The 23,634-nt window shown below is 55.6% G+C and overlaps 2 protein-coding genes across 3 annotated transcripts; one reads left to right on the forward strand and one right to left on the reverse strand.

The window, feature by feature from the left end:
• Nucleotides 1-6,121: 6,121 nt before the first annotated feature.
• Nucleotides 6,122-16,914, reverse strand: CFAP410 (cilia and flagella associated protein 410). 2 transcript variants are annotated; one of them, XM_069582051.1, is made up of 7 exons: nt 16,610-16,914; nt 14,807-14,825; nt 13,490-13,536; nt 10,716-10,945; nt 10,374-10,545; nt 9,409-9,502; nt 6,122-7,265 (listed from the first exon to the last, which is right to left on the reverse strand). In XM_069582051.1, the coding sequence occupies exons 1-7, from the start codon at nt 16,684-16,686 to the stop codon at nt 7,134-7,136; spliced, it is 771 nt and encodes a 256-aa protein (XP_069438152.1). In that variant the 5' UTR covers nt 16,687-16,914; the 3' UTR covers nt 6,122-7,133. The 2 variants fall into 2 exon arrangements, with proteins under 2 accessions (XP_069438152.1, XP_069438161.1); XM_069582060.1 differs by having other exon boundaries at nt 9,409-9,499; nt 16,610-16,889.
• A 1,189-nt stretch (nt 16,915-18,103) lies between these two features.
• LOC138436480 (UDP-N-acetylglucosamine transferase subunit ALG13) lies at nt 18,104-18,410 on the forward strand. The gene has a single exon (XM_070292375.1). The coding sequence runs from the start codon at nt 18,189-18,191 to the stop codon at nt 18,372-18,374; it is 186 nt and encodes a 61-aa protein (XP_070148476.1). The 5' UTR covers nt 18,104-18,188; the 3' UTR covers nt 18,375-18,410.
• The last annotated feature ends 5,224 nt before the right edge of the window (nt 18,411-23,634 follow it).

Raw genomic sequence — 23,634 nt, forward strand, 5'->3', positions numbered from 1 at the left:
TAAAAACATATAGAAATCTATGCATGTCCACACACATGCATTTATGTGTATTGGTGTTTGCATCTACTGCCTGTCTCTCTATCCATATCTACCATCTATCCATCTGGATCATCCGTCTGACGTGAGTACCGTTTCTCTGAATTGGCTACATTATAATCCTCAGTTCATGGAGGCCCCATCATCAGCCGTGCTTGGCAGGTATGTTTCATGCACGCACACATATGAGTGCACGCTTAGTAACGCAGGAGCCCCTTTAATGTCCCCCATAACGACAGCTTCACTAGTCATCATTTGTGCCCATGCCCTCTCCCCAAGACCTCTTGCTCCCCCTTACTCATAGAACATCATCCTAAACCTACCTCTGAGTTGACTGAATTGTCCCTTTGTGTTTGGACCATCAGTAACATTTCTAGGTTTCTGCTATAACAACTAATTCTGTAAAATTTCTCTTTTGGTATATCTAGTCCAAAGACTGATTATGTTCCTGGGGAGTGTTCTTATAACTAGAATTTTTATGTTACCAACATCAACGTTCCACGGTCTACAATTCATCTTCCAATATCCACAGTCACTTTCCACCATCCCCCAGTCAATTCCCAAAGCCCACCACCTCTCACTCTTCTGCATCCACCATCCACAATTTACTCCTCACTATTCTTTAGATTTCAAATCCTGAAAATGATGCTGTGCAAGTGCTGCACTCAATATGCCAGCACATTTGGAAAACTCAGCAGTGGCCACAGGACTGGAAAAGTCAGTTTTCATTCCAATCCCAAAGAAAGGCAATGCCAAAGAATGCTCAAACCACAGCACAATTACACTCATCTCACATGCTAGTAAAGTAATGCTCAAAATTCTTCAAGCCAGGCTTCAGCAATACGTAAACCGTGAAGTTCCTGATGTTCAAGCTGGTTTTAGAAAAGGCAGAGGAACCAGAGATCAAATTGCCAACATCCGCTGGATCATCGAAAAAGCAAGAGAGTTCCAGAAAAACATCTATTTCTGTTTTATTGACCATGCCAAAGCCTTTGAATGTGTGGATCACAATAAACTGTGGAGAATGCTGAAAGAGATGGGAATACCAGACCACCTGACCTGCCTCTTGAGAAATTTGTATTCAGCTCAGGAAGCAACAGTTAGAACTGGACATGGAACAACAGACTGGTTCCAAATAGGAAAAGGAGTACGTCAAGGCTGTATATTGTCACCCTGCTTATTTAACTTATATGCAGAGCACATCATGAGAAACGCTGGACTGGAAGAAGCACAAGCTGGAATCAAGATTGCCGGGAGAAATATCAATAACCTCAGATATGCAGATGACACCACCCTTATGACAGAAAGTGAAGAGGAGCTAAAAAGCCTCTTGATGAAAGTGAAAGAGGAGAGTGAAAAAGCTGGCTTAAAGCTCAACATTCAGAAAACGAAGATCATGGCATCCAGTCCCATCACTTCATGGGAAATAGATGGGGAAACAGTGGAAACAGTGTCAGACTTTATTTTTTGGGGCTCCAAAATCACTGCAGATGATGGTTGCAGCCATTAAATTAAAAGACGCTTACTCCTTGGAAGAAAAGTTATGACCAACCTAGATAGCATATTCAAAAGCAGAGACATTACTTTGCTCACTAAGGTCCGTCTAGTCAAGGCTATGGTTTTTCCAGTAGTCACGTATGGATGTGAGTTGGACTGTGAAGAAAGCTGAGCGCCAAAGAATTGATGCTTTTGAACTGTGGTGTTGGAGAAGACTCTTGAGAGTCCCTTGGACTGCAAGGAGATCCAACTAGTCCATTCTGAAGGAGATCAGCCCTGGGATTTCTTTGGAAGGAATGATGCTAAAGCTGAAACTCCAGTACTTTGGCCACCTCATGTGAAGAGTTGACTCATTGGAAAAGACTCTGATGCTGGGAGGGATTGGGGGCAGGAGGAGAAGAGGACGACAGAGGATGAGATGGCTGGATGGCATCACTGACTCGATGGATGTGAGTCTGAGTGAACTCTGGGAGTTGGTGATAGACAGGGAGGCCTGGCGTGCTGTGATTCATGGGGTCGCAAAGAGTCGGACACGACTGAGCGACTGAACTGAACTGAACTGATCTTGGAGGGTCCACAGGCCCAACTGGGAGTCCCCAGGTTGGGGAGCCTCCTGGTCAGGTCTCGACTGGCTGACTGGCTCTAAGGCCGAGGCTGCGGGCCACCTTCTCTGGTTCCTTCATGTCCGCACAGACCCTGGGTTTTTCCAGGGTTTTCGGCTTGGTTTTGCTTAAATGTGCAGTCTGCAGATGCTGGTAAAACCCTGGAATAATGGCCTCACAGGCTCTTTCTCGCTTCTCCACGCTGGGCACTGGGTGTCCTGGGGTGGCCCGGCCACTATCACTGCAGGGGTCAAGGGAAGCTGGGCGGGGGTGAGGCTAACACTGGGCAGTGCCTGGACCAGTGTGGCGTCTTGGCAGGCAGCAGTTGCCTCAGCAGCAGGGGAGGACCCGGCCCCATGCTGGCCTCTGCCAGCTAGGACACTTCCTCCAGGCCTGCCACCTGCCTCCTTGGAGCTGCTCAGCCTCCCTCCCTGGGGCGTGCCAGTGCGAGGCACATAGGGAGCTGCCTCCCAGGCTGAAGGACGTCAGCGGTGCCACTGGCCACCTGACGTGCAGCCGGGAAGCAGAGAGTGAGACTGCAGCAACCGCAGGAGAGCCTAAGGGTCTGGCCCAACCGCTACTCTGCTCCTCCCCGTCACCCACTTTCCTCCTCTCAGCCAGCCCTGGGCTCCCCAAGCAAAGGGGCCTCCCTGTTTGGCCATGTGTGGTCTCACCAGGACCTCAGTGAGCTGCCTGTTGACAGAATTCCAGTGTTTACTGCTCCTGAGCTCAGGGAGGGAGGGACCACAGCCTTCTTAGCCCTGATTTGAGGATGCCTGTCAGGGGGACTGAGGTCACCTGATCAGGGCAAGCCCACCAGGACACTCCCTTTCATTAAGGCAGAGTCACCTGATGAGGAGCTTCCCTGGTGGCTGAGCTGGTAAAGAATCTGCCTGCAATGCAGGAGACCTGGGTTTAATTCCCAGGTTGAGAAGATCCCCTGGAGGAGGGAAAGGCTACCCACTCCAGTATTCTGGCCTGGAGAATCCCATAGACTATATAGTCCATGGGGTCACAAAGAGTTGGACATGACTGAGTGACTCTCACTTTTCACTTTCACCTGATGAGGGCCTTCACTACAGCTGTGAACCTCTTCACCTCGGCCATATAAGGCAGCATATCCACACTCAGACTGCCCTCCCACTTAGGGGTGGGGTCTTGTCTGGCGGACACACCAGGGGTCAGGACCTTGGGGCACCTGAGAATCCCGCCCCCTCCCCCAGACAACAAGCGTGGGCCTCACTTGCAGGGGAGTGTGTGTGCTGCAGTTCCTCAGAACAGGGTGGGGTGGTGTGTACGGCCAAGGACACGCCGCAGGGGACACAGCTGATGGAGGAGCTGCGGGCCCAGGAGCAGGGTGAGCCAGAGGTCACGCATCACCCTCTGGCTGCCTGAGGCTGAGGAGGGGCCTGGGAGGGGCTGAGTGAGGTCTGCTGCACACAGGGGTTCTAGGGATGTGTCCACGTGGTCCAGAGAGCAGGGGCGATCACCCTACCTGCCTTGGGAAGCAGCCTGAACCCCCGGTGCCCACAACTCCTGCTCAGCCCCCTTGGTCTAGGGCCACCCTGCTGGGAAGGGAGGGGAGCGTTTGAACCCAGAGCCCCTCTCAACACTCACAGCTGCCCCCAGGCCCAGGGCAGCTCTCCACAAGCCACATCCCCTCCCTGAGCCTGGTGCCCACTGGGGACCCCAAGTGCATCGTTTTTCTCTCTCAGTGGTCTCGAGCTCTTTCTTACGATGTGAAGACTATTATTTCAGGCCCTACCAAACCCTGCTATTTCCACGAGGCTTCCAGGGAAGGCAGCCCATGAGTCATTCTCGCGGGGGTGATGGAAATTTGAACAGCATCCACCGAAGTAGACATTTGTGCAGCAAGTTTAACTGGAGCCCTTCTCTGTAATTCTGCCTGAGGCAGGCTCAGCAGGTGCTGGAGCGTTTCTGGATGATCGTTCCAGAGGCTCCTGTGCAGGTGCACTCTGATGGGGCAGTGGGAGGAACCTCCCCCAAGGGCCTAAGTGCAGGGGGCGGGGGAGGCCCTCAGACTCTGTTGCAGGCTCCGGAGAGTCTGGCCAGGGGACATCAAGGCCACAGGCAGTGTCTGCCTCGGTCTGATGGTGGAGTTGGGGTACCCACCAGTCGGGGTCCGCATCTGTCAGCAGTCCCGCCCACTGGGTGTGTGGGGGCGGTGAGTGATAGTCTTGGCTTTCCTACTTGTTGACATCTTGAGGAAGTGTTGATGCAGACACTACACCCCTGGCCTGGCCAAGGTTCACAGGTTTGTCTCTTCAACCCTGCCCCACCCAGCAGTCCTTGAGGAGGGGGAGGGGTATCTGTGGGGCTCCTCAGGCTGAGCCGTGGCCACCCACCTTTCTTGCATGATGCTGTGATGGGCAGCTTTGCCTTTATGCAGAAACAGTGCTTTTTCCTAAATGTCAAAAGTGACAGTCCTGCAGAAGCAGAAAGACACCGACTTCCCAGGGAGCAGGCCCCTTGTTGAACAAGCATGAAGACTCTCGGGTCGGTGACAGCAGAGTACAAACCCAGCTCGGGGTCCCACGTGCCCATGTGCCCCAGCTGAGGAGCACAGGGCAGGCGTGACTCTCATACTGGCAGTACTGTTGGCCTCACTCAACCAGGCCACCGTGCACTGCCACTCCCAGCTGGGCTGGCACTCTTCTTGGCCCAAGAAGATGCCACGGTCGCATCTTGCCTGCACGGCATACCCAGGTCCTCTCAGGCTTTGGCGGGTCCCTTTGGAACCACAGGCTTCCCAGGAACACCCTGGAGCCCGTGTCCATTCATAGCACCCTGGAGAACCACTGTCCTGGGAGGATGCTGGCAGCAGGGCCTCTTGTTTCTTGTCTGGTTTCCCAGACAAGATGGGACCTGTGAGTATCCCACAGGCTCAGGGACGGAGGCATCCATGAATGCTGCCCCAGGGAACGACTATCAGAGGGTGGCCCAGCGTCCTCCTGCAAACAGAACAGCTCTGGGCTTGGGGACATGGTGGGTCAGTGGCCCCTGGAAGGCTTGTTCCCTCCTGCTCCTTCTGGAAGGTGCCCCCAGTCAACACAATCAGAGGGCACCCTACGAGTGTCTCCCCAGAACTCAGAGCTCCCCTTCTGACTTACTGTGGGGGTGGGGCAGGGTAGAGGGAGGGGCTGCAGCTCAAAACGGTGCTGTAGGGGCTCTTGGGGTCCCCGCCCACCTGGCAGTCTGAGATGCGGTCCCCTCCATGTGGGAGGCTTTGGTGGGGGGACACCAGCCATCCCCTGGCTCTGGCTGCACTGTGGCCTGGCCCAGTCAGTGCCTTAGCCAGGTCAGGCCCAGGCCCCAGTGGTCCTGCCAGATGAGTGTTGGGCCCTCCATGCAGCATGCTAGCAACTGGCTTGGTGGACCCCGAGGTGGGGTCTGAGATAGTGACTGCCCTCATTCCTCCGCAGCAGCTCACAGGGAGTGCATGGTGCGTGGCTGACCTCCGGCGACACTGACGAGCACTCCAGATGAACGTGCCCTCTTGGGTCTCAGCCCTCCCCTCCATAACTGGGACCCCCAGGATACACACACAGGGTGTAATGCCAACACCTGCTTTGCTCAGAAACCCTGCTCTCAGTGTCACCTGGGGACAAACTCAGAGTAGGGGCTGTGACGTGAACATTACAGATCGGAGGCCTGGAGTCCAGGCCAGGGGTAGAAGCGCTTTGTCCTCAGTCCAGCCTGAGGGCTTCAAAAGGGCACTGAGTAGGCAGGTGGCTGTGAGTGGGACCCAGCGAATTGACGGGAGGCCCTGACTAGGCAGTCAGAGAAGGTGGGATGTGGGGGTGACGAAGAGTCAAGGGGCTGAGGCAGGTATTCATTCCAACCATGGTGCAAGTCAAGGGCCCCCTACTGAGGTGGACCAGGGCGTGGGGCTGGGGTGGTGGGTGTGAGCACTGCCCAGCGGGTGGGGAGAGGGAGGGTGTTAATATCACACAAACACACCCAGCTTGTTCTCACCAGGATGGACTTTATTGGGAGCATCCAACATCTCATAATTACAAGAGAAGCCACGTGCACAGCAGAGGCCATCCGTTCTGGATGCCCCCACGTGGTGAGTCCCCACTTCCCAAGGCCAGAGCCCACCCCTGCCCTGAGAACTACAGGGAGCCCCACAGATAAACCACGCCTTCCCCAGGGCTCCCAGGGGAGACGAAGCCTCAGCGGGTGCAGCTCCCTCTTCCCAGAGTCAGGGGTCTTCCAGGTGCTCAGCCAACCCCCCTTGGGTCTGTGCACCCTCAGCTCCCACTGGACGCCAGCACCTGCCACTTCCACCCCAGGAAGAACAGGCAGGTGCTCCCTAACGGCTCAGACGGCCCCTCCTCCCCCTGCACTGTGGCCCCAGGACAGCCCCCGGGACTGCGGCTTCCCTGTCAGCGACGCTTCCCAACGGAAGAAAACCTAAGGCGTGGTTTCCAGAAGCTGTCCCTTCCCATACAGCTGCTGCTTCTGACCGGGTCCCCGTCGTCCAGCCCCTCATGCAGGGGCAGCACAGACCCGTGTCGTGTGGGGCTCTCGACAAGGGGCACAAAGTGCTCTGCAGACAAAACGTCCTGGAGGTGGCAGGCGGCCTGTCCCTATGGCTGCCTTCATTCTGGAAGTTCGCTGCAGTTGACAGAAATCCATCCCATGACCGAGTCACAACTGGCATGGAGAAAACACGTGAGCAATGCCGCCACCTTAACAAGAGTGAACCTGTCATGGAGGACACGCCTGCTCCCACACCAGACTTCGGGAGAGCATTTATTAGGAGGACGGCTGCAAAGCCCACCCCGAGGAGGAGCCACACCAAGGTGGTCCTGGGAGACAGGAGGCACCCAGCCACGACCCTCCCAGCAGAGGCACAGGGCGGTCTGCCCAGCAGCCTTTCCTGCCCCTGCTGGGTGCCGTCTGCAACAAGAGCCCGGCTTCCCAAGGATGCAGCCCTGTGCCTGGGCTCAGCAGGGTCCCACTGGACTGGGGTCACTCCATGTCCTCCTGCAGCTCCTGCTTGTGCAGGGCCTGGAGCCGGCTGACCACAGTCTGGTGGACAGCCTCTAGTCCCTCAATGTCCAGCTCTCGCAGCAGCATCAGGATGGCCGTCAGGATGTTGTTCTGGAGACACAGAGAGTCACTGCCTGAGCGCCACGCCTGTGACGCTGGGCCACCCACACCACACACACACACACACACACATACACACACACACACACCCCCACCACCAGAGCACAGCCTTCGGGGGGCAGCCTTCCAGACAGACCTGGGCGGATGGAAGCTGTGGCCATGGCTGGGTGCAGCGCTCGCCACCTGCAGGGACTTCCTACGAACTCACTCACCTGCAGGGGCTTCCTACGAACTCACTCACCTCCTGCTCACAGCCCCGAGGCCCAGAGAGGCTGAGTAAGGGGCCCTCATCACACAGCTGGTCAGCGATGGAGCAGAGACCAGAAGCAGGTGCTCAGGAATGTGTGTTCAAACGCACATGGGAGTAGTGTGTGATGCGCACACACGTCCACACGACCACACCCGAGTCCCATCCGCATTTGAGCAGAGAAACGCCATGTCTACTGGGAAAATCCGGCAAGGATTGTACACGAAGGGGCTATTTGAGCTGATCCTTCTTGTGGGATGACTGGAGGGATGGCCACAAGCCAGAGCACGTGGCCCATGTGGGCACGCTTGGGATGCTGGCCCCTGGCCTCTGCAATGCCCTAAGGCTCCTGCTCCCTCAAATCTCACTAGCTCCCTGTGTCCCCAGGTCTTCCTGGCCACCAGCACCTGCACTCAGAAGCTTGTGGGGGGCTGGATGCCTCAGGGTCACCCAGCCTGGGTGACCACAGGGACCCCTGGAAGCAGGGCCAGACTCTTCTGTCCGCTGCTCTCAGAGCAAGCATCCTGTTTGAGCAGGTGTGATAGTCTTTGTATGTATCTGTGGCAGGCACGGAGTTGAACCAGTACCTTCAGTCCCTGGTCCACTCTCCTCGGCAGAGGCCCTGCCATGGGGGTGGGGTGGGAGCTCCTGGCCTCAGCTCAGCCGCTGGGCAGACCTGCCACCAGCGACAGTACACACCTTGGGCTCCTGAAACGTGTGGAAGGTGTGTGCAGGGACCCGGAGCTGTCCCACACAGCCACCTTGCGGAAGAGCAGGCTGTGGTCCCAGGGGGCAGTGGCCCCAGGGGGCAGTGGCCCACTGGGGTGGGGCCGGGTGAGGGAGACTGGCCACAGGCCCACTGACTGCTCTCTGGACCAGCCTTCGGCCCGCAGTCACACCTACCGCAGCCTTTGGGGGACGCCTTCTGGTGGGGACAGGGCCTCAGTGTGTTCACCTCTGTACCTCTGGTGAACTCTGCGCCCATTTCAAGTTGTCACTGCACAAATGAGGGAGGGAGGCCCTGCTGTGGCTTCGGGCAGCCCTGCTTGGACGTGGCGCCAGCCTTTGTGAGCCTACCACACCCTATGGCATGGGTCAGGCCGATCAAGGGCTGGAGCAGGTGCCAGGGGGTCCTGTCCACCCCCACAGACCCCAGTCCTGTTCAGACAGCTCCCTCCCCGTGCCCAGGTGGCGAGGCCCCTCCAAGTTCTCCCTGCCAAAGACCGGGTCAGGGGAGGGGGCACACAGGGAAGCTGCTGCGCCAGCCAGAGGACACAGAGGGACAGATGGCTCCGCCCTTCGGGGGTAGGGCGGCCCGTGAGCAGGGACGAGCCCAGGCCCAAGCCACAGTGACTCGAGCAGCAGATGGAGGAGACCCTGGAAGGAGCTGGTCTTCACTGATGTACCCCCGCCGCCCACGTGGCCTGTGTTCAGCCAACACCCGTGATCCTCACAGGGAAGCCTGTGGAGCCCGGGGGCCCGCTGCGTGGTGCCCACACAGGGACACTGCCCTCCCCGGCCCCTGTGCCTGCTGGAACATCCCCACTTCCGACAGCAGGCAGGAGGGCTCTTCCCAAGCAGCAATCTCTCCGGGTTGAGCACTGCCACAGTGACCTTCCCAGCCACCAGGACCACCCTCAGCACAGGCCCCCGCGCTGGGGACCCCACCGCCCACACAGGCACCCGCTCTCTGCTTGCCATGTCCTACCAGCCTAGACCTGGACGTGACACTGGACCCGGATGGCTGGCTTCCCGCCCCCTGGGGCCTGGCTATGTGCTTCACTGCAGTGTCTCCAGCCCTGTCCCTCAGCTCTCAGCCCCCAGCGTCCACACTCTGGTGAGGGAGAACCGGGGCCACCTCCCACCAGGCGGCCTCATCACACTCACCCTGCTGGTGCGACTGCTTGCGGCCTCCCGCTGTGAGAACGGAGGAAACCGGTCCCGGGAGGTGGGCTTCAGGCCAAGCTGCCCCTGGTCACTGCTGGCAGGAGGAGGACAGCGGGGCATGAGGCCTGAGGCGACTGGAGCCCAGCCCTCGCTATTCACACATCTGTGGGTCTGGACCTGGCGCCCCAGGGCACAGGGAGGAAAAGACTCCTAAAAGCAGACCCTACCCATCTGCAGGGAAACCGCCACTCCATACTGTGCTTCTGGGGGCTGGGAGCAGTGGACAGGGGCGTGGGGCAGCACGACTTCTCTCAGCCCCGGGGTCACCTCCCTCCCCCTGGAGCTCACACAGGATGGGGGCACTGACACACACCACATGAGAGCCCGCACATGGAGGGGGGCCTGTAGCTGGCCCTGCCAGGTGACAGCCACGAGCCCTCTCCCCATGCCGAGGGACAGCCACGCCGCCCTCCCACCACGCCACAGGACAGCCACGTGCCCTCCTCCCATGCTGCTGGAGAGCCAGCAGGTGGCCCTCATTTGCGGGTGGATGTCTGGCCTGGACCCCACTGAGAACAATGGTCTTCACCATGTTCCTTACGTCCAGTTTCTGCCCTCAAACATCCATCAGCTGAGGTACCCTGTGGGTCAGAAAGGGCCTTTCCTCGGTCTGTACGCCCTGCCATCCCCAGGACTCGTGACCAGTGGCTCACGTAGCCAGGGCCACAGGGCTTCCCTCCCGCGCAGCTGGCCCCATACCTCCACCAGCGCACCACCCGAGTCCACTGCTCCCCAGCAGGGCTGGTCTTGCACTTGGCACGAGCTCCCTGCCCTGGGCCTTCTCTCAGCCATGCGGCTGACACCAGGCTGGGGCCCAGAGCCAGACCAGAAACAAGCACACACACCCCCACCCCCAGTCCCAGAAGTGTAGTCACGGGAGGGCTGGGGAGGCCCATGAACCACACCTGGCCTCCCCCTCGCCGAGGCTCAGAGGATCCTGTGTCGTCTCAGTGGCGGCGTCCACAGCACTCAGGGTGTAGGACAGCTCGGGTGGGCCGTTCCCCAAGTCCTCTCTGCTGGGGGCTGTGACCTCCTCTCCCTCCATCAGCGCCCGGGACACCTCTTCCTCTGTCACAGCTGGGGGGGTGGTGCAGACACATCAGTGGCCTCACTGCACATGAGCCCACCCGGCCCAGCCTGGCTGTCCCCTTGGCTCAGCCTAGTCCCCTTCGGAGAGGTGGCTCAGCCCTCAGGAGGCCGGCCTCTCGGGCACCTGTGATGGGGCAGGGGGATGTAAGGGCACCCACCCTGGTTGTCCAGCTTCTGCAGCTGCGGCAGGGTGCGCAGGACAGTCATGCGGTAGAGGTGGGGGCAGGTGCCACAGCAGGGGTTCTCGGCCAGCCAAAGCACTCGCAGGCGTGGGAGGCCCTTCAGGTGGACGAGCTCTGCGAGGCTGGGGATGCGGTTCTTGCGCAGGTACAGCTCGCTCAGCTGCCGGCAGCAGCTCACGGGCTCCAGGCTGGAGATGCTGTTGACGCTGTGTGGATGTGGCTGTCAGCACCAGTCCGGGGCCCCCACCTCACCATGCAGACAAGTGCTGCTGGCTGGTGCCCATCTGCCCTCACCTTAGGGTGGAGAGCAAGGGAGCCCCCAGGCCCAAGAGAAAGTTTCACCCTCCAGCTGCAGTGGGAGCGGCAGCCCCTACTCTGCTGAGGCTGTGAGGTGTCCATGTTGGGGTGGGAGTCCATGTCAGGGTAGGATTCCTCCCCCCGAGAGGACAAGGGACTGAGGACTCCATGGGACATGCCAGTGAGCCCAAAATGGGCAGTAGCCAGGAAAACCCACGATGAACCTAATCAAGCCCACTCAAACCCCACACGACCAAGACCTGAGCACTGAACTTCCAAACCCCATGTTCACGAAAGAATTAACTACAGAATTAAACTGAGTGAACCGGAAAGAGGCAATCATCCAGACACCAGGCAGAGACCTGCAGGTTTGAGCTTACAGAGCAGGGTCACCTCCTGCACACCCAGATGGACCAGCCATGAATGCAGGCTCAGTTTGAGGCGGTGGCTGACCATAAGCCTCAGGCCAGGGGGGGACCTGCCCGTCCTGCCAGACTGTCTGGACCACTCTCTGTTGGATGCTGGGCTGGGCTGGGCAGGGCAGGGACGTCCTCACTCATCCCTAGGGTCACTTCGACCACACCCAACACTGCCACTGAAGCAGCGGGACCAGGGTGCCACCGTCTCAGCACAAGTGAACCCAGGCTCTGGGATCCTCGCGATGGGGGAGCCACACAGGCTGCTGGGGTGGAGGCTTGAGGTCGAGGGCTTGCGCTGGCAGGGGCCGAGACCCCTCCTTGACCATTGGGCTGTGGCTGCTATTGCTACAGACCGACTGTGTCCCCAGATCCACATGTTGGGATCCTGACCCCCAGTGTGGTGGTGTGAGGAGGCGGGGCCCCCATGAGTGGGGCCAGCGCCCTTATGAAACGGACCCCCAGAGCTGTCCGAACTTTCCGCCAGGTGAGGACACAGGGCGCCCTCACCAGACACTGGTCTTGGACTTGTGGCCTCCGAACTATGAGGGACAAATGCCTGTGAAATCCCGTTAGAGCAGCCAGATCCGACTAAGCCTTCCCACCCACAGGCACTGAGACCAAACCAAAACGATGTCATTGCACAGGACTGCCACCCAGCGGCCTGGGGTCAGTGGCTTAGCCGCGGGGGCCCCAGTTCCAGAAGGGCTAGGAGTCCAGGCCACAGCCCCGGGCACCGTCCCTCTTCGGGCTGCAGCGATGAGAACCCCTGCAGTACGAGGGGCCTTGGGCTCAGAGGCTGGGGACTTGCCCCGGAGCCCTCAGATAGCGCTCGGCAGAGATGGGGTTAAGTCCACACCTGCTTCAAGTTTCCTACTATTTAGGGACTGAAAGGTAAGGCCTTTTTTGTCAGGTAAGGCCTTCTAGACGCACATCCCCGACAGCTTCACTGACAATCATGACAGGTAAGTGACAGCAGACGCCAGGCGCTCGCACACACTGGCTGCTCCGCCTTCCCCACTGCATCCATTCCTCCTCGACCCCACCTCTACACTGTCTTATAGCCGGGGGAGCTGAGGCACAAGGGCCGGGTTGGGCCCAGGCGGCGGGGGGGGGGGGGGGGTGCTCCGGGCCCACTCCTTCATTCATTCCTTTATCCTGCAAGCAGGTGCCAGCCCCAGCCTGTCGGGTCAGGGCTGGGCGTGGGTGAGCACAAGGTGGGTGGCAGAAGGCACGCAGGGTGACTGACAAAGGCACAAAGAACAAGCGGGTCAGGAAGGACAGGGTGGCCAGTGTGACGAGGAAGTTAAGTCTCAGGACCTGCATGGGACCCAGGGCCTGCGACCCCACACAACCTCACATGCAGGGCGAGTCCTGAGACGTTCTGAGCTGCCAAGCAAGGAGTTAGGCTTCATTGCAGCGCTTTAATCTCCACAAAGTTTACACATAGGGACCTGCAGAAAGCACTCCAACATCTGCAGGGGCAGCCTCCTCCCCAGACCCAGAGTGGGTGGGTCAGAGTTCAGGTTGGGAGAGACTTCCTCCTTCCCTCACCTTCCAAATGCCCCCACCCCACCCGGAGCCCGGAGCCTCAAAGGCAGCATTTGGCTCATTCAAGGTTTCCTTAGTCTGTTAAAAGGTGTATGACCCTGGAAGAGTAACTATTATCAAGGACAGACCATGCAGTGCAGGGAGTTGGCAGAGCTCCGGGCACTGATGGAACCAGGAGGGAGACAAGGCTGACACTGGGGGTGCTGGGACAGACACAGCCAACCTGGGGTGGCACCCCATGACCCAGGGATGGGCGGGGCAAGCTCCAGGGGAGGCCTGGGTGCTCTCCAGGAAGGAGGGCAGAGCTAAGGAGTAGCCAAGCCCTGGTGCTACCTTGGTGTGGCCTGCAGAAGCAGGTCTCCCAGACCACGGTTGGGAGTTATCAAAGGATAATCAGTTATTCAGGTTATTGACCAGCCCTGATCTGGACACTCTCATCTTCCAGCTCCGGTGACTTAGGAGGGGTGGCTAGCCAGGGTTCGGTACCTGAGGGTGATCACTTCCAGGCTGGGCATTTCCCGGCATATGGAGATCTATGAAGGAAAAGAACATGACTGCAAACATCACAGGATGCTGGCATGTGACATCACATCTCTCCAGCAGCCGAAAGAACCCAGGCGGAGCTGCTGCCCACCCCCTGACAAGGGCCCAAGCGGAGGAGCCTCCCCCTTCCCCTGACTAGGAACACACAGGGCCACCAAATGCTGCCAGCCATCGAGATGGGGCATTCCTAATTGTAGATATCCTCAAAGGACCTCAGTGAGGAGACCTCAATGGACAGAAAGCCTTTCTCTCTACTGTCCCTGATATCCAAGGAGAGGACAGAAACCCCTTCTTACCAACAGAGCTGTTCTGATACGGAGACAGGCTCAAAACTAGACCCGAGAACACGTTAACACTGACTTAGGGGAAAGGGGCAGTGGGGCACAAACTGGTCCATGAAGACCCGTAACCTGTAAGGCTGTTGAGCAGTGGAGCCCCGAACATGTTTGTGTCTGTCTGCCAGACAGTGGGCATGGGGCCAGAGGGGGATCCTGACATCAACAAGCTGTCTGGTCAGAATGCTTCACATTTGCACTGGATCTGTTTTCTGTTACAGTAGTGTTTTTGCTGCTACAGAATCAGGCGCAACAGGCTTTTCTGGAGGGCTCCGACACTCAGCATGTCCAACTGTGCTTTTCAGGATAGGTACAGTTCAAGTTCCAAAACAGAAGTTGATAAGAACCAACTGCTGGGGACCCCACTCTGTGTGAGCTGGAGACATTCACCCAGGACTCCGGGGTAGGGTGGAGGGTGGAACTGGGAAGAAACCGAGTCACAGACACTCAGCTCCACCCAGCTCCTCTCTCTGCCCCTGCCCAGCCCTCATCTCTTCCTGCCACGGGAATAGGGAGTGAAGATGGATCTGACCAGGGAAAGGGCTAAAGTGAGGAACCTCCTTAGGGAGATGAAGTCCAAGAATCTATTAAAAAGTTTTTAAAAAGACTCCTTCCGCCAAGCCAAGTGCACTGTTCCTTAAAGTCAACCAAGCCCGTGGGGCCCTTCCTCAGGTTGAGAGTGGTCTGCATCCGGGATCAGGCCCCTCCTCCGTGGGGCCTGCTACTCATCCGCAGGAGGATGTGTGAAGGGACTTCGGAATTAACTTGGGGTTACAGAACTTCTTTTCACACATGGTTCTTCCTTACTAAAGCTGCTAAAGGAACAAATGGACGGGGGCCTGGATGGGGATGGGTGTGGGTCTGTCTACTTAACCCTCCTCCCAGGGATCAGGGACCATTTGGAGATGACCAGCATGGTACTTACATCAGTGAGACGGCTGCCCCTGGAGAGAGAAAAGACATACGTACTTTTAGTTTGTCGAAGATGAATAAAAAAACTAAAACCAAAAATTAACGACAAACGTCTACAAACTTTAAGAGTTTACAACTTTGGACTCCCCTGGTGGTACAGTGGATAAGAATCCGCCTGCCAGTGCCGGCAACATGACTTCCATCCTGGTCCGGGAAGATTCCACATGTAACTAAGCTTGTGCACCGCAACTAAAGAGCCTGTGCTCTAGAGCCTGTGAGCTGCAGCCCATGCGCCTACAGCTCGTGCTCTGCAACAAGTGAAAGCACCGCGATGAGAAAAGCCCGCGTACTGCAACTGGCGTATGGCCCCCGCTTGCCACAGCTAGAGAAAAAACCTGCATGTAGCAACAAAGGCGCAGCGCAGCCAAAAATTAAATACCTGAGTTTTTTAAAAAGAATCTATACGTGAGAAAAAAAAAAAAAAGGTCTACGATTTCAACGACAAAGTAAAAGAAAACTTTCCCAGATAACTGACAAATCTGCCCCAAATCATTTCCTGGTTGATCTTGGACAAAACGATTTGATGCTGGTGGCTGCTCTTCAGACTAAGCAGTGGCAGAGGCTGCCCCGTCTGAAGGACACAAAGACTTACTCCTTCTCAAGGCTGCTGTGCCCAGGGATAATTCTCTAACATACATAAACAAGGGAGTCTCTGCAACAGGACAAGTTCAAAGGCTGAACTCATGACTTATGAAACACACTCCAGAAAGCCTGAAACTCGGTCGTTGTGCCTCCCTCCCGAGGGGAAGGCTGATTGCTCAGGGAAAACAAAGGCATGCATTGTTGAAAACAAATGACAGGAATGCTGTGGTCAAAATACCAGATGTGCGGGGCAAAGAGAAAGGCTTCTAATGAGCAGGCAGATCTCACTGCAGTCAATCTGCTTGACACCAGCAGGAGGATTGTCCGCTTCTAGCTGAGTGCCACCTAAACTGTCCAGGGCACGGAGGCGCTCGGAACCCTGCTTGGAGTCTCCAGTGAACACGGGCAGACCTTTCAGGAGCTCCAGGAGCACTTCTGGTCCTTCCTTGGCTCAGCTAGCCCTGGCCGCCCTGTCTTTGAGGCTGCACTGCCCCCATGACGCCTGTATCTCTAACCATTACCTCCTAGACAGTGAGTCCCCTGGGGACAACGCATCCCTACCCAGGGCTCAATTACAACAGTGTTTACTGAAGCATCACTTTGGAGCCTCAGTTTCCTTTCTTTGCCCTAGAAAGGGTGTTAACCATCTTGATCTCCCATCTCATCAGCAGGCTTGGCTCCCAGGGCTGCTGGCAATTTCAGAAAAGACACCTCTCTACAGAGGACTGTCTGCCCCACCACAGCCATCTAGAAGCCCAAGGGCCAGTCTTCAAGGGAATTCCAATTGTCCTGTGCAAGGAGGGCAGGTTTGGAGTGGTGTGTGAAACACCATCCGGTCAGGAGGGACGAAAATTCTGGAATGGTCTTGCCAAAGGCCCCCTGAGCGTATGCAACACCTCCGAGAGGCTGGGCGGACCAGACAGGAGCCAAGAAGGTGAGGCCCAGATGCCCCTACTAGATTCCAAACCCCTCTGCATCCTCCGCAGGCCCTTGCAGGCCCCGCTCCAGAGAAGAGGTGGCGGGCAGGGGTCCCCGCTCCAGGGCGGAGGTTCTGGAGAGGGGTCTCCATTTCTAGAAAGCTCTTCCCAGCCATGCCCCAGGGCGGGAGTCCGGGGAAGAGTTGCCGGGCAGCGGGGAGGACGTGCGGGGACGGGCTCTGGCCTCTGGTCCTCACCAGCAGTTGAGCTTCCTCACGCTGTGAAGCTCCGAGGCCTTGGCCCGGGACAGGACCATCTTCCGCGTCAGCTTCATGGCGGCGAGCCGCCAGGACTCGAGACCCGAGCAAAGCTCTCAAATCTCTCGCTACCTCGGCGGATGTTGGCCAGGCCTGAGCGCGTCTCCAAGGGGCGGAGCCCGCGTCGTTAGGTGCGCGTCCTGAGAGCCCATTGGCCCTCTCTGAGGGGACGGGCCGGCGCGAGTGCAGCGGGGCCGCATGGGCTTCCGCCTCGCGTCTTGGGTCCTCCCCCACCTGCTCCGACCAGCCCTTGGAGCCGCTCGCCCAGTCCTGCGCGTGCGCAGTGATGGTGACCCAGGGCTCTGACGTAGCTCTGCAGCGACCGGATTGGAGGCGCCAGTCGGCTACGAGAGACCTCACCCGAGTCCCAGATCCTAAGCCGGGTCCCCATCCCTACCCCGAACCCCGAACTCCAACCCCGGGTCCCCGTCCTGGCCCCGAGGCTGGTGAGTTAGAAGTGATGGTCTCTTTCAGTTCAGTCGCTCAGTCGTGTCCGACTCTTTGCTACCCCATGAACCGCAGCACGCCAGGCCTCCCTGTCCATCACCAACTCTCTTAACTGCCTTGAATTAGGAAGATTTGAAGTGTTGAAACGAGAAATCTAGAAGAGTTCTAGGGCTGCGCTGATTCCTCTTCCTCTCAGCGTTTAAGGAAAGAAGGCAGGTGTCAAAGGTAACAGAGCCCTCACAGGTAGTCAAACATTTTAGAAATCAAAGGGTTGCTTGGGCTGCAAAGTACCTTAAAACAGGTGTCCGTGATCTCAGACCTAAGAGGTGACAAGACCAAACTCAGCCTCCTCTCGGACGCCTTTCCCACTGGACCCTGGTCCTGTGTTTGGCTTGTCCAGCCCAGTCTCAGCAAAGATCCTGTTGTTATCCCCACCCTGAACTCTGCGCACCCTCATTGTCTGATTTTGTTCCTCTTCCCTCCCTCACAAGTGGTATGTAATATTCTTGGCCTGTCATTTGTAAGATCCTCTGCCCTTGAGGTCTCCTCAGTTCAGTTCAGTTCAGTCGCTTAGTCGTGTCCGACTCTTTGCGACCCTATGGACTGCAGCACACCAGGCCTCCCTGTTCATCACCAACTCCCGGAGTTTACTCAAACTCATGTCCATTGAGTCAGTGGTGCCATCCAACCATCTCATCCTCTCTTGTCCCCTTCTCCTCCTGCCTTCAGTCTTTCCCAGCATCAAGGTCTTTTCAGATGAGTCAGCTCGGTTTTTGTTACTGTAGGGACCACCAGCTTTGACGACCTCATTGCGTGTGTATTGGCACACGACAGTCTGCAAATAATCCAGAGCCTCGGTTACAACCGACTTGTCCTACAAATAGGTAGAGGAAAGGTGGTACCTGAACCATTCAGTACTGAGTCATTCACTCTGGATGTTTACAGGTATAAGGATTCACTGAAGGAAGACCTTCAGAAAGCAGATCTTGTTATTAGTCACGCAGGTGCAGGAAGCTGTTTGGAGACTTTGGAGAAAAGAAAGCCACTTACAGTGGTTATAAATGAAAGGTTGATGAACAATCATCAACTGGAATTGGCAAAGCAGCCGCACAAAGACGGGCATCTCTTCTACTGTACCTGCAGCATGCTTCCTGGGCTGTTACAGTCAATGGACTTATCAACACTGAAATGTTTTCCTCCTGGCCAGCCAGAAAAATTTTCTGCATTTTTGGATAAAGTTGTTGGATTACAAAAATAAACACTAAACTCTCAACACTTTAAAACACCCCTCAAATTCAACCCCTGGAATGTGGTTAAATCAAGTTTAATACAGAGTATATGTTTATAGAATAATATAAATTAATAAATCTCCTACATCTATAGAATGTATAGAAAATTTTATTTGTGAATGTTAGCATTTGGGTCCAAATTCTAATTGCAGTTTCACAAGTTTATTAGATTTTTTCCTAATCTTCATATTTTAGTAAAAGAAATATGTAGTGAACATTCACATAGTTTATCCTTGAATCCCAAAGGACTTGGAATCATGAAAAAAAGAACTAAATATGAAAGCTTTGACAAAAACCTCAAATGTAGTTACTTTATGTTCCTTAGAGTAAACAATGAAACAGTAACAGACTTGTAAAAAAACATTTGAGTCAGAATCTTTAGCTTCATACTCCAAGAAACCAAATTAAAACAAAACAAAAATGATGGGTTGTGTTCTGTGAAATAAATTATTTATATAAGCTCAGTAATTACCTTAAAAAGATTAACTTTCGAGTCAGTTGATCTATTATACTTCAAGAAACTATTATCCTGAAGAATAGAGTGGAGTGGATGTATTCATTTTGTTCCTATAAAGTATAAATAGAAAGTGACAATTAAATGTCAAGAAAAACAAACAAACAAACAAATGAGTCAGCTCTTCACATCAGGTGGCCAAAGTATTGGAGTTTCAGCTTCAACATCAATCCTTCCAATGAACATTCAGGACTGATTTCTTTTAGGATGGACTGGTTGGCTCTCCTTGCAGTCCAAGGGACTCTCAAGAGTCTTCTCCAACACCACAGTTCAAAAGCATCAATTCTTCGGCTCTCAGATTTCTTTATAGTCCAACTCTCACATCCATACATGACTACTGGAAAAATCATAGCCTTGACTAGATGGACCTTTGTTGGCAAAGTCTCTGCTTTTTAATATGCTCTCTAGGTTGGACTCCTAGTAACTTTCCATCCACTGGTGCCTCATTGCTCTTTTTCTGTAAATCCCCCTAGTCCTTGTTGAATTTGGAGTTGAGCCCAGTCTATCTCTAAGTGCAATGGTCTTGAATAAAGTCTTCCTTACCCTTTTAACAAGTGTCAGGATAATTTTTTTTCTTTCACAAGGGTCAGAGGTGGCTTCGCCAAGGTGTCATGACAATATTGGAAGCCCAGGGCCCTGGAGACTGGTGGAGGACCTGCCTGTACGAGGGACTCCTGGCACAACCAGGGGCCGTGATTCAGTGTGGAAGAGTGGAATTTTGCTGTAGCCCCGCTAGTTTTATTATAAAGACAATACAGGGGATTCTAAAAGAGAAAAGCATCCCCACAGTAGTTTAACTGCTGCATTTCCTGTATTCCGTCCAGTGTGCTGTATTTTGCAGGGACATGTGGTGTTGTGAAGGGTTTACCAGTCAAGTCTTGGCCCGAGCCCCCTCATCCATGCCTGGGTTCTGCTGTACAGTGGGTGGGCCCAGCAACAGTCTTGAGTGAGTAGAACCGGTGTGAAGGGTTCATGCAGAGAGCACGGCCAGCTGGAGTACAGGTGTCCCAGACCCACATGCCACCTGCCCTGGTTTACTAGCCCGTGTGGCCGCACGGGGGCTCCTCTGATCAGCTGGTGAAGGATGGCTGGCTCGGTGCTAGCTGCAGAATGTCTCCCTCTGGTGGTCCCGGAAGATTCACGAAGGCCAATGCCTGCAACAGGCAGCACTCCGAGCAGGGCGCTGGCCTGGGATTTGGTTTGATCCCGCTGAAGGTGTTGGTCACTCAGTCCAGACTCTTTGCGACCCCATAGATTGTAACCTGCCCTGGGCTCCTCTGTCCATGGGGTTCTCCAGGCAAGAATACTGGACTGGGTTGCCAGTCCCTTCTTCCCAACCCAGGGATTGAACCTGGTCTCATGTGCTGCAGGCAGATTCTTTACCATCTGAGTCGCCAGGGAAGCCCTTGATCCCTCTAGCAGGCTAGTGAGTCAGCCTGTTACTCCTTTGTGAGTGCTGGCAGGAGACTACATCTCCTGGGTCAGAGGCAAAGGACGGTTTATTCCTCGTGGCACGGACACATATGCATCAGCGCCCCCATGCCCGAATTTCACAGGAGCGACTTGGGGGGCTCCGTGGATACTCACTGCCTGTGCCGTGGGCGCACATGGTACTGAGAGGGATCAGGGGGCTGTGGATCCACCACTTTTCCAGCCAGTAGTGAGCGGTCCCCATCTTGGTCCGGGGTGACGACCCTCATGTCTCAAGGTTACCAGGTGTAGGAACAACGAAACAGCCTTGCCACCTTGGCACACCAGCAAGACCTGTAGGTGAGCAAGAGGTCCAGGGGCCTGGCCGCCACGTGGAGCGCCTGTCCCTCTGCTCTGCATGGAGGGCAGTGTGCTGATGTTGGATTGTGCGTGGACTCACAGACAGGTAGGGACAGCCTGACCTTCTGGTGGTGGGGGGACCAAAAGGAGAGAGATGGAGAATCAGGGGCAGGGAGGTCTGGAAGGGACGGTAGGTGTGGGCTGCTGGGTGGAGATACTCATACCCCACTGTGAGGCCGCTGGGCACCCACCATGGATGAGGCACTGGACAGCAGGGAGACAGCCCACTGATGGCCGTCAGTCTCTTTCCTCAGCCAGCCTGGTGCTGGCTGGTGGGCGAGACGGTGTGGCCAGGGTGGCTAGGATGGAGGCTGAACATGGCATCATCCCTCGGAGAGACTGGGCAGTGATGTGCTCCAGCAGGATGGACACGTTCCGGGTCTGGGCTCAGCTTCCTGCCTGTGGGGACTCAGCCAGTACCACAGTCTTGGGGCTCACTGTGGTTTGATCCACCAGCACAGGATCGGTCCCACACATTGCATCAGACCAGGGGACCCACTTCAGGGGCCCCAAGGCCCTGCGTGATACGCCCCACCCTCTCCCCTCATCTTGTGGCACACTCCCCTGGCGCACTTCCTGATGGTCGTCAAACATATGACTTGAGTTCACCTCAGGGCCTTTGCACCTGCTCTTCCCTGGATCCAGATGTCTTTCATCGATTGCTGTGGCTTGATCCATCACTTCCTCAGAAGGTGGATCACTTCTTCTATCCACCCTGTTGAGAAAGGCCTTCCCAGCTACTTCCATGAACCCTGTGACCTCCAGTTCCTGCCCTGCTGACCTCAATGTTTTTCATGTCCCCTCTGCTTTATGCCGTTCTCCCCCTGGATTACGGGCCTGGGCTCTTCTCCCTGGAGACCCAGCACCTAGACATGGTCTCCCTGTAGCAAGGCTTACGGAGATGCCCGTGGGCTGGCTGACTGATGAGCATGCAGGGTCTGCAGGTGCCTTTGATGCCAGCTCTGGCAGGTTCCAAGTCACTGCTCCCTCATCATCCACTGGGGGTGAAAAGATTTCCTCCCACACTGGATCACGAAGTCTGCAAACAGATGTGGGAACTTAGCATGGTGCTTAGTGTGGGGGAGGGGGGGCCCAGGCTGAGTGATCGAGCCTTTCTGCCCTCCTCCGCTGACAGTGACCCTGGCCAGTGCAGAAAGCCATCGAGATGGACAGATGGACTCTGTGGCAAAGCACAGAAAGGACTTGTAGAGAGAAGAGTGGCCTGTGTTTATTCATTTTATTCCATGTCCTGACTGTCTGGGTCATTTCTACCTCCATTCTCATCACTGTCACTGCAGAATGTATGGGCAATCTGGTAGAACTTTCTGGAATGGCACTCAGCCACTAGGATGTCCACAGTCTTTACCCTCCTGGGCAGCACACTACACCCACTTACTTCCATGGGCAGTCTTTTCTGATTAGACATTTCTAGGGTGGAGACCATCTGTTGACCTCATCGATGAAGGAATGAAGGAAAACAATGTTGTCCCCCAGCATTAGGCCCACTACTCTTCATCCTCTCCCTCGACCAGGGTTCAGCAACCTACAGCCCACAGGCCAGATCCAGCCACTGCCTGTTTTTGTAGATAAAGTTTTATTGGCACATAGCCAGGCCCTCTGCTTGTTCTTGTAAATAAAGTTTTATTGGCACACAGTCAGACCTACCTGTTTGTGTTTTGCCAATGGCTGCTCTCTGGCTGCAAGGACAGAGTTGAGTAGTTCAAATGGAGGTGCAAAACCTAATGATTTACCATCTGGCCCCCTATAAAAAAAGTCTGTAGCCCCTCTCTAGGCTTCTCATGAAACCTCAGCACAGACAGACCAGGTCCAGGGACTGGGACTCCCAGCCCCCGGACTCTCCCTGCCTTCCTCTGCCAACCCTCCCCAGCTCCTCCTCCAAGGAGCCAACAGCCTTGCCTGTCTATTTCAATGTGTTATTCACAAGCGCACGCCATGCTAGTAACTTTTTCAGTGACTGTGGTTTTCTCTGGCTGGCAGAGGAAGGGGCTTTATGTTTTTGGCATGATGTCTGTGCTGGAACAAAGTCCTCTACCTTGCATTTCCTTTATCTGAACTTGAAACACCCCTCAGTCAGGATCAGTACTTGATGATCTTGTACTCTATGGTTCCTGCTTTTTATTTTTATGGAAAAGATGTTTCATAATTGCTTTTGCAGTGGTATCTGGCCCCAATGGAGCATGACCTGCTTGTGAAATATGTGGCTTTCTAGAAGGGAAGGAACCCCAGAGGGGTCACTATGGGCACAAATGTTTTGTCAGAAGCCTGGTTCATGAGATACTCGGCCTTAAGTGATGTTCCCATGGAGGCCCTGGGATATATGGAAATGAAAGCGAGCCTGTCCGACAGCTCTGCAGTTACTGCTGTGTCATGAAATATTAACTTCCCTTTAGTATGCTTTTAGACGTGACATGACTCTCGGGCCAGAGGGCATCGGGGAAGGAGCCCTGGGTGAGAGTGTGGACAGAGCTGCTGACAAGCAGCTGTGGACACGGGTGGGTCTCCACTTCCTTCACCTGTTGACTAGGGTCTGAGATGCCTCTTAGGGGTTGTGGCTGTCCATGTAGCAGGATAACTTCTGTGATGGCCACTCACTGAGCTCCTGCTGCTCTGAGGATGCAGCTGTGGTGGGTGGAGTCTGTGCCCCTGCAGTGTGAAGTCCTGCAGACCAGAGCTGCAGTCTTGTGGACCAGCCATGATGCCTAGGCGCTGTGCCCCTGCAGTGGGCAGCCCTGCAGACGAGAGCTGTTGGGTAACAGCCATCATTGCTGGTGTCAACCACCTTGAAAGAGAGACTCCAGTCATCTTCAAAGTACCTTGAGAAAACAATCGAGTGCTGTACAAGGAGCTCTGATGGGTTCTGACAC

Source organism: Ovis canadensis, chromosome 1 (genome assembly GCF_042477335.2).
Source record: "Ovis canadensis isolate MfBH-ARS-UI-01 breed Bighorn chromosome 1, ARS-UI_OviCan_v2, whole genome shotgun sequence".
Classification (NCBI taxonomy): Eukaryota; Metazoa; Chordata; class Mammalia; order Artiodactyla; family Bovidae; genus Ovis; species Ovis canadensis.

Coding starts and splice junctions, on each gene's coding strand:
- CFAP410 (XM_069582051.1), bottom strand. CDS start 16,686: ATGAAGCTGACGCGGAAGATGGTCCTGTCCCGGGCCAAGGCCTCGGAG. Junction 10,546..10,715: donor GCAGAAGCTGGACAACCAGG/GTGGGTGCCCTT, acceptor CCACCCCCCCAG/CTGTGACAGAGGAAGAGGTG. Junction 9,503..10,373: donor CTCGGCGAGGGGGAGGCCAG/GTGTGGTTCATG, acceptor TCCTCCTGCCAG/CAGTGACCAGGGGCAGCTTG.
- LOC138436480 (XM_070292375.1), top strand. CDS start 18,189: ATGAACAATCATCAACTGGAATTGGCAAAGCAGCCGCACAAAGACGGG.